The following is a 10,808-nucleotide window of genomic DNA, read 5'->3' on the forward strand; positions in this document are numbered from 1 at the left end:
CCTTCTCCTTCTTTACTTTTATTGCACTTGTTCAATTCCATATTTGTTATGCTTCATTGGGACAATGTGTAGTTTAAGTGTGGGGGGAGATTACCGTAGGTAGAATATTTAGTTTTTGAATAAATTAGGTTGATCCATGCTTTCTTTGAATTCTTAGGTCTTGTTTAGATTATGGGCATTTTCTTTCTTTGAACTAAGTCATGATATCTTGTGATGTGAATCCATGTGTTCTTGTTGTCAAGTTACTTTTGAAAATTGAGGGGTTGAAACAATTATGATAGACTTAATTCCCTTGTGAGAGTTTTTGAGCCTTAACTGTAGGTGGTCAACTGTATGCCATCTCTAATCTTTTTCTTGTGTGATTGCACTCTTGATTACTTGCACTCTAGAACTTGACTTGACGCTTGTTTCTACTTGATACTCACATGCACATATTGAGGTGATTTTAGGCATTTTCTTCTTTTAATTAATAAGCCACTAGCCATATAAGCCTACCTTGAATGAATTATCCTTTGATATCCACTTTGAGCCTTTTTACCTTCTTTTCTTTAGCTCATTACAAGCTTATAAGTGAAAAACCATGATTGACCTAATCTTAGGGAATTTTGGAGCTTTGGAATTGTTTTGGGAGTAAGTACTAAGTGGGTAAGGGTGCATTGTTCTTTAATTCTTCCAATTCTCGGTTATGCTTAGTTGGTTGTTGTAAATAGTATGGTGGTGCTGTTTTTCTTACTAGTTTTGTTTTGTTAATTTCAGTTATAAAAAAAAAAAAAAAAAAAAAGAACGAAAAAAGAAAAAAAAAAAGAAAGAAAAGAAGGCCAAAGAGAAAAAAATGAATGAAAGGACGAAAAAGGATGAAAAGTTGAAGTGTGGAATTGGAGGAAGAATTGCAAATCTTATGCTATTAAATTGGGTTGATGTTGACTTACTTTTTACTTATTCCCCATTGCTCCTCTATTTCCTAAGGTTCTAGCTACTTATCCCATATTTTATCCTACCTTGTCCTTGGCCCCATTACAACCTTTAAAAGCCCTTTTTGATCTTTATGTGCATGTGTTTTTGATTGTTGATGTTAGCGTCTTGTCAAGCCTATGGTAGTGTTTGTTCTCATGAAGTGCCTTGAGCGTAAACGCAAACCGTAAACACTTGAGTGTAAACACTTTGAGAGCATAACTTGTGAGGTTCTATCATCTTTGTTCTCACCTCTTGGTTTGATTGGTTACTTTACATGCTTGGATGTTTGGATGATATTCATGGATTTCTTGTCTCTTTGATTCTTCACTTGATTTTGCCCATTTCTCTACATTTCCTAGGATTCATTGTTAAGTATGTGATCTTTTAGGTTATTGCATGATTCACTTCCAGTTACAAATTGGTTTTCATGTTCTTAATTCTTTATTTTGCCTAGGAGTGCAAAAGGCTAAGTGTGGGGGTATTTGATGAGCAATATTTTACCCATTTTATATAGCATTAATTTGTCATTATTAATAATTATTCTTAATTAATTGACCTTGCTTGACAGAGATTTCTATTATTTGGTCTAATTACGTTTATTCTTATTTTCAGGTTTTATTTGACATCAAGGGCATTTTGGGGAATTGCGAAATGAAGATTTGATTGTGCTGGAGTGAAGATTGTTGATGTGCCAAACTGCAAGTGTACAGTTTCGCCCGGGGTTTTAATTATCGAACACAAGGATTGTGATAGTTTACTTCTAATGTTACCAAATTCTCGTTGTAAGGACGAAAAGCGAAATTAAAAGAGGATTTAGTTGGTTGCTAGAACGAAGTAACAAGAAAACGTGGAAAAGATAATTACTGATTTGAAATCACTTAGAGAAAAGCGCACCGGGGAATTGATTTCGTTTACCCTTGCTATGTTTCTACCCGCTACAATTATATATGAAATTAGTTAAATCTGTTCCTGGTGCTAAGCCTATATGTTTACTTGCTAATCTCTTAGTCAAGCACCCCTTCTAGTTAATTAGTGATAGCTAATTCCTTAGTACCTAATCCTAATTAACTAGAGATACAATTTCATGTTCAGGCAAACACAAATAGATTGCTACCCTTATCCCTAAGGCGTAGAGACCCTTATTCAATTTCTTCCTAGATCCCTATCATCTACCAATTTCCCAATTGTGCAAACGATAGCATGAAACCCTTTCGCGATTGGATTCAATAGAATTAAAGAAGAAATTCATGAACTAAAATAACCATTCATATATAACTAAAACGTATCAAAACATAGTTTAGAGAAAACTACATCATATCCCCAGTACAAGAGAGGATTAGTTCCTCATAGTCATAGGAAACAATTCAAGAAAAAGGTAGCAAAACATCAAAAATCAATAGAAACCTGTAAGGGATCCTAAAGAACTCAGAGCTCTGCCTCCAAAGGTCTCTCTAAATGTTTCCACGTCAAAAAGATCCCCAAAATTAGGTTAAAACCGTGTTTTTATAACCTTCCAGCCGAGCTTGGCGCAATTGCACCATAAAACACTGAAAATAGCATGAAAATTCGGGCAGATAGGAAAAGCACGGAAATTGCGCGAAACAGTGAAGGATTGGCGCGAGTTTTTGTGCAAAAAATTCCAGCAACCATGAAGCTCAAGCATTTGCGCGAGAAACAAGCTGAATTTGCACGGGTTTGATGCCAAAATCTCCAGCCACTCCATATCTTAATCTTCTCTTGATTTCCTTCAAATCTTCCTCTAAAACAAAGCAAATAACAACTGATTAGAAATAATTATAAGATAACAATCTAAATTAAACTTATCTTATCCTAGAATAGAATCATTTAAATCCTAACAAAAACTAGAAAGATATCATAAAAACTAATAAAACTAATTAAAATAACCAAATACTAAAATAATGCAAATACCCAACTAAAACTAATGAAATCACTCAAATAGAATCAACAAAACATGCAAATTACCACACTAAAGACACATAGAACCTAGGGTTATCAACACCCCTATACTCAACGACAGCTTGTCCTCAAGCGTAAACTTAAGGTTGCTTGTCCTCAAGCACAGAACAAAATAACTCCAAGAGAAATGCCAAAACACGTAACAAACAGATACACATGCTCCACAAAGATAATTAGTTCATGAACATACTGAATCAAAAGATAAGAAACCTGAATCAGAGGGGATGAAAACACTAAGGTAGTGTTGTGCAGAATTCACATCAAACACTCACCCACGCAAGTATGCGTCATCAATCATTTAGTGCATCTGACAAAACAAGTACTATGTCTCGGTTCTGATAATCAATCACATTAAATCAGACAATGTAATGCTATGCACCAAGTAGGAGATTCATAAGGGTTGCAATGAGGCTAAGGTGTAACGTCAGGTAGGATAAGAAAGGAACGCACAAGGCAACACACTCAAAAAAAAAAAAAAAAAAAAAAACAGTTAGATGATCTATTTCATTGATAACTTAGAGCATTATTTCCAAAGTACTTAATGTTCTTCTCTTCCCTCTCCTTGTACTCATTTTCGTTCTTTTTCTTCTTTCTTGTTTTTTTTTTCTTTGTTGTTTCTCTTTTTTTTTTCTTTTTATCTTTCAACAACTTGAGTACATTTTCACTTGCAAGAGGAGAGAAAAGGAACCTTTTCACACATATGTTATGCTTTGCTCTTTTCATGGCTAAGATCACTTAACAGTTTGCAAAGATGTTTCAGTTTGGGACCAAGAAAATATCACAATCAAGCTCAACTTGGGCAACTAAGGATTAATTGAAACAATATCTGAAAGCCAGAAAAATGCCTAAGAATCTCATACCAGTCACAAGCACACCACTATCACCTTAACATGCATTTCAGAGCAGAACCAAACAAGTTCAGGTAAGTCAGGAATAAAGAGAACACTCGACGCTCAGCAAAAACAAGGGGTAAAATAATGAACCCCCAATGAATTCAGTTCAGCACCACCCAGTGATTCATCACTCAAACGTAGAATTCACTCATCTCTCTCAATAATATGTCATGTCCCAATAATTTCACAGAGCAAGAATATCGAAAACTTTTGGAAATTAGGCATTTAGCTAGAGTTATAATCACTTGAGACGTTAAGCATATGAGAGATAATAACCAGAGTTCCAACTTCACACAAACAAGATAAACTAAAATAGAAACTACATGGCAGATGCAGACTCAATTAACACACTAGACTATCATGCAAGACTCCAACTAAGAAAAGTGAAACTCAAAAACTAATACTAAGAATAAAATAAAAGAAAAGGTTTAGAACTCCCTCAATCTGATCCATTCGGATCATCATCATCAGTGTCTGCTCCCGCTACATCCGTGTGAGGTGGACCAACATCTAAGCTCATCTGCATCAGCATCTTTTCCAAGCTGCCATGTGGGAGAGGATACTCAAAACCAGCATATGGCGTCTCCTTGCTCTTCCAATCTCTCTCCATATTTCTATGCACAGCATCCACCCGCCGGAGTACAGCACCTATGGCACCAAATATTTCCTTTGGATCAAACTGCATGATCTGACCCGGGGATGCATTGGCAGCTTCCTTTTGTTGCCTCACAAGCTCTTTCGTTCTCAACTCCTCACGGAATTCATCATGGCACTCAGGGAAATTACCTTTGAAGCTTGAATGGGAGGAGTGAATGGACTCAAAATCGTAAAATTTGTGGGAGAAGAAATCACCCAGGTTAATGATGCAACGTCACTTTGTGAGATGAGCAAAAGAGTGAAACGTGCGTGTGTGGAGAGGGCATAACAAAAGGAGGGTTAAATAAAAGCAGTATAAACTGATTCATCTCTAATTTAAAATATCTCTTAATAAATTAAATCAGATTTGTACTGTTTTTAAAAGATAATATCAACTTTTCAAAAACATTCTATTTATATTTCCACAGATTCTTTTTGTTTTTAAATGTAATGTACTTGCGCCACACCACAATGGAATTTGCGTGAGTTTGTGGCCAAAAATTCCAGACAATAGTTCTTTGGTGCAATTGCACCGTGGGCCAAAGAGAACTGCACAAGTTCCGTGCAGAAATTTATATTTATATTTTTTTTTCTTTTTTTTTTGAACGGTTTTCAACTAATAATAAAAAAAACTAATGATACTAACAATATACTAATACTAAAATAAAATAAAATAAATGCCAAAATAAAAATAAATAAAATAAAACTTACTCCACTATGCTAATTTTGCTTGGGTTGTCTCCCAAGAAGCACAATGTTAGAGTCCTTGTTAGACTCTTGTTCGGCATGTCTACGTTGGAGAAGCTAAGCTCAAGGTGGTCTTTCCTCTAACTATTTCACCCCCATGATATAACTTAAGTCTTTGACCATTCACGGTGAAAGCTCGTTTAGAACTTGGCTCTTCAATTTCAACAGCTCCGTGAGGGAATACTTCCTTTACAGTGAAAGGTCCCGACCAACGAGACTTTAATTTTCCCGGAAATAATCTTAACCTTGAGTTATAAAGTAAAACTTGTTGACCAGGGAAAAACTCTCTTCTCACAATTTTACTATCATGCCACTTCTTAGTCCTTTCCTTATAAATGCGAGAACTCTCATAGGCTTGAAGCCTAAATTCATCCAACTCATTTAATTGCAAGAGTCTCTTACCACTAGCATCTTTTAAATCAAAATTCAGGCATTTTGTTGCCCAATAAGCCTTATGTTCAAGTTCCACTGGCAAGTGACATGACTTCCCATAAACTAGTTGAAATGGAGAAGTTCCAATAGGAGTTTTGAACGCAGTTCGGTACGCCCATAAAGTGTCGTCTAATTTCTTAGACCAATCTTTACGGGACGAACTAACCACCTTTTCTAAAATCCTTTTGAGCTCCCTATTTGAAACTTCAACCTGACCACTAGTTTGTGGGTGATAGGGGGTAGCAACCTTGTGCTTGACACCATATTTTTCTAAAAGGGATTCAAATGCTTTGTTACAAAAATGTGCCCCCCCGTCACTAATGATAGCCCTTGGAACTCCAAATCTAGTGAAAATATTTTTCTTTAGAAATGCCACTACAACCTTGGCATCATTTGTTGAGAGGGCGGAAGCTTCAACCCACTTAGAAACATAGTCTACAGCCACAAGAATGTACTGACATCCATAGGAAGCTGGGAAAGGTCCCATGAAATCGATACCCCACACGTCAAAAAGTTCAACTTCTAAAATATTTTTCAGGGGCATCTCATTCTTCCTAGAGATGTTTCCAGTTCTTTGGCACCTATCACACCTCTCAACAAATTGCCTACTATCTTTGAATAGTGAAGGCCAATAAAAACCACTTTGGAGGACCTTTGCTGCTGTCCTTTCTCCACTAAAATGTCCCCCATACTCAGAGCCATGGCAATGCCACAAAAGATTTTCAAATTCCTCCTCAGGGACACACTTCCTTATCACTCCATCAGCACACCACCTAAACAAAAAAGGTTCCTCCCACAGATAAAATTTAACATCATGCAAAAACTTCTTCTTTTGTTGCCATGTAAAATCAGGTGGCAATACACTAGCAGCTCTATAATTAGCAAAATTAGTGTACCAAGGTAAAGAAGAAGAGTTAAGGGAAAAAAGTTTCTCATCTGGAAATTCCTCAAAAATAGGAATTAAGTTGGAATCTCCGCCTTCAATTCTTGACAAGTGGTCAGCAACACCATTGTCCTTCCTTTTCTTATCTTTGATATCCAGATCAAACTCTTGCAGAAGTAAGATCCACCTTATCAACCTGGGTTTAGAGTCCTGCTTAGACAGTAAATGCTTCAAGGCAGAGTGGTCAGTATGAACAATAACTTTAGAGCCCACCACATATGACCTAAACTTTTCACATGCAAAAACAATAGCAAGTAATTCTTTTTCAGTGGTTGTATAATTCCTTTGTGCTTCTTTTAAAACCTTACTAGCATAATAGATCGCATGCAACACTTTTTCTTTCTTTTGACACAACACAGCTCCTACAGCTATATCACTCGCATCACACATTATTTCAAACAGTAAAGACCAATCAGGTGCAACTATCACAGGAGCAGTTACAAGTCTTTGTTTAATCAAATTAAAAGCACTAACACAATGTTCATCAAATATGAATGGAGCATCTTTCTCAAGTAGATTTGTCATGGGTTTAGCAATTTTTGAAAAATCTTTAATGAAACGTCTATAGAAACCGGCATGACCTAGAAAACTTCTAACACCTTTTATATTAGAAGGGGGAGGGAGTTTATCAATTACTTCAATTTTTGCTCTATCCACTTCTAACCCCTTTTCAGAGACACGATGGCCAAGAACAATTCCATCACGAACCATAAAATGACATTTTTCCCAATTCAAAACTAAATTTGTTTCTTGACATCGTTTCAATACAAGAGTAAGGTTATGCAAGCATGCATCAAAAGTAGGACCAAACACAGAAAAATCATCCATAAATATTTCAATGCAGTGTTCAATAAGATCAGAGAAAATAGCAAACATACATCGTTGAAAAGTTGCAGGAGCATTACAAAGCCCAAAAGGCATTCTCCTATAAGCAAACACCCCGTAGGGACAAGTAAAAGCAGTCTTCTCTTGGTCTTCAGGTGCAACAACAATTTGATTATATCCAGAATAACCATCTAGAAAGCAATAATATTTATGTCCAGCTAACTTTTCAAGCATTTGATCAATAAAGGGGAGGGGGAAGTGATCTTTCCGGGTAGCTGAGTTAAGCCGCCGGTAGTCTATGCAAACTCTCCATCCCGTGACTTGTCTAGTTGGGATCAATTCGTTGTTCTCGTTCTGAACAACAGTGATTCCTCCTTTCTTAGGAACCACTTGAACTGGACTAGCCCATTCACTATCAGAAATCGGGTATATGATACCCGCATCAAGCAATTTTATTACTTCTTTTCTCACCACCTCTTTCATTGTTGGATTAAGTCTCCTTTGAGGTTGGACCACAGGCTTATATTCATTTTCCATTAAAATTTTATGCATGCAAATTGTGGGGCTTATGCCCTTAATGTCATCAATAGTCCAACCCAAAGCTGACTTGTGCTCTCTCAGAACACGCAACAATTTCTCTTCTTCAAGAAGGGAAAGAGACTTGTTAATAATAACAGGTTTAGATTCACCCTCCTCAAGATAAACATACTTGAGAGTGGATGGTAATTGTTTCAATTCAGCCTTATCTTTCTTTTTAGAACTTTCCTCATCTCTACGGAGTTCCTCTATCAAATTCCTCCTAGGGTGGTATTGGTTGAGGGAATCTAGTTGTCCTATGGCATCACTCACCTCTTCTTCCTCAAAATCTATATCATCTACCTCTATTCCTTCCATGATCACAGTCTCGTAAGGATCCTTCATAGAGATTCTCATAAATTCCTTACACACAAACTCATCCACTACCTCGACTCTAAACACATCTTCTTCCTTGTTTGGGTGTTTCATATTCTTCCACACAGAAAATGTCACTCTCTCATCAGCTACTCTAAGGTCCATGGTCCCCAATTCTACATCTATTAACGCTCTCCCAGTAGCTAGGAATGGTCTACCTAAAATGAGAGGGACCCTAGTGTCTTCTTCCATATCTAACACCACAAAGTCTACAGGAAAAACAAATTTATCAACTCGCACTAACACATCCTCCACTATTCCATAGGGTGTCTTAAGTGACCTATCAGCTAACTGGAGAGAGATCATAGTAGGGGTGACTTCTCCTATATCTAACCGTTCAAACATGGTCAAAGGCATCAAATTAATACTAGCACCTAGATCACACAAAGCTCTTCCTACAGTTAGACCTTCTATGTCAACAGATATTGTGAAGCTGCCAGGATCTTTTAGTTTAGGAGGAAGCTTCTTCTGCAGAATAGCACTGCATTCCTCAGTTAACATTATAGTTTCACTCTCCTCACTTAACTTCCTTCTCCTTGACAAAATGTCTTTCATAAACTTAGCATAAGTGGGCATTTTCTCCAATGCTTCAGAAAAAGGAATGTTAATTTGAAGCTTCTTAAAAACTTCTAAAAAATTTGAAAACTGTTTTTCCAAATTCTTTTTTACTAAAGCATTGGGAAAAGGAATTTTGCCACAACAAGCAGGACTTTTCTTTTCTTTATTCTCACTTACTATCATATTTTCACTCTGATCTTTTTCCTTACTTATTGCTTCAGATTCACTTTTATTACCAGCCTCACTGTTATTCTTTTCACTATCTTTTTTCTTTTCAATTTCATGCATAACTTTTCCACTTCTTAGAGTAACAGCAGAAATATTCTCCCTAGGATTAGGCACAGTGTTACTAGGAAACATACCTGGAGGTCTCTCAGATAATTGTTTGGAAATTTGACCGACCTGATTCTCCAAATTTTTTATCGAAGCCTCCTGATTCTTAAAGTTATTTCTGGACTCATTGATGAAGCTATCTGTGGACACCTGAAGCTTGCTAGTAGCTTGTGCCAGTTCTCCCACAATATCTTCTAGGCTCTTCTTTCCACTTCCTTGCTCTTGAGAGGACGGAGGTTTTTGATCTTGACTATAACCCCTTTGATTAGAGTACTGCCTCGAATTTCCAGACTTGTCTTGATCTCTCCATGAGAAGTTAGGGTGATTCCTCCAACCCGGATTGTAGGTATTTGAGTAAGGGTTGTTTTGAGGATTACCCATTGCCTTCACTTCCTCATCAAATTCAGCATCTTCAACACTTGGTTTCCGACCGTCCAAACGTTGTACTATGGCATCCATCTTTTGTGACAACTTCCTGTTAGAGGCGAGAACGTCATCATTTGTTCCAACTCCATGCACACTTTCCCGGTTCTCTCTATCATAGTCTGACTGTGAAGATCTAGTGGCCAAATTGTCGATGATCTCAAGAGCTCTGTGTGCAGGCAATGAATCAAATGCACTATTAGCTGCTGCGTCCAACATACCTCTTGCGTACTCACGCAATGATGAGTAGAATTTGTCAACTTGTTCACCAGCAGAAATATTATGACCTGGACACTTTCTCAGAAGTTCTTGGAAACGCTCCCAAGCCTCATACAAATTTTCAGATTTGCTTTGTTTAAATGCATAAATTTCCTGCTTCGCCTTCCTGATGCGTGTGGATGGAAAGAATTTGGCGATAAATTTTTCCGCCAAGTCCTCACATGTTCGAATGCTGTTAGGGGGTTGTGACCTCAACCAATCTTCTGCAGTATCCTTCAAAGTGTAGTGAAAAAGAATCATCCGGACTGTATCCAAGCTGACTTCACGCCTTTTTAGAGACTCACAATGTCTGGTGAATCTGTCCATGTGAGCATGCGGATCCTCAGTAGCTTTACCTCCAAACTGATGTTGGCTCACCAACTGAATATAATGATGTGGAATCTGAAAGTTGTCTGGTAGGTCTGCTGGAAGAACAACACTGCCCTCATATGTGTAGTTCATACGAGGGGCAGTGATTTCCCTCAATGTTCTCTGAGCCTCACGTTCAGCTTCTTCTTCTTTCTGGCGAAGGATCCGAGCTTCAACCTCAGCTTCCACTCTCGCTTCAAACTCAGCTCGATTTCTTGCTTCATCTTGTGCTTCTACCATTGCAGCGGTTGCTTTGGCTTGACTCTTCTTCTTCCTTTGCCGTGCACGATTGGATCGACAAGTTCTTTCAATTTCTTGATCAAACAACAAAGATTCAGGACTGACTGTACCTCGCATGCACTAACAAACAGAAGTTAGTAATACCCGCACAAGAGAATTAAAGTAAAAATCCTAACAAATAGATTCAGATAAATTAGAAAAGAAACTAAACACAATCCCCGGCAACGGCGCCAAAAACTTGATGTGCCAAACTGCAAGTGTACAGTTTC

General features: G+C 37.4%; 1 protein-coding gene across 1 annotated transcript; it reads right to left on the reverse strand.

Moving 5' to 3' along the window:
* Positions 1–5,119: 5,119 nt before the first annotated feature.
* LOC130719044 (uncharacterized) lies at positions 5,120–10,539 on the reverse strand. The gene is made up of 4 exons (XM_057569694.1): positions 9,153–10,539; positions 8,845–8,945; positions 6,382–7,935; positions 5,120–5,886 (listed from the first exon to the last, which is right to left on the reverse strand). Exons 1-4 carry the CDS (start codon positions 10,537–10,539, stop codon positions 5,251–5,253), a joined length of 3,678 nt encoding a protein of 1,225 aa, XP_057425677.1. The 3' UTR covers positions 5,120–5,250.
* Between the last annotated feature and the right edge of the window lie 269 nt (positions 10,540–10,808).

The sequence above is a fragment of the Lotus japonicus genome, chromosome 5 (genome assembly GCF_012489685.1).
Source record: "Lotus japonicus ecotype B-129 chromosome 5, LjGifu_v1.2".
Classification (NCBI taxonomy): domain Eukaryota; kingdom Viridiplantae; phylum Streptophyta; class Magnoliopsida; order Fabales; family Fabaceae; genus Lotus; species Lotus japonicus.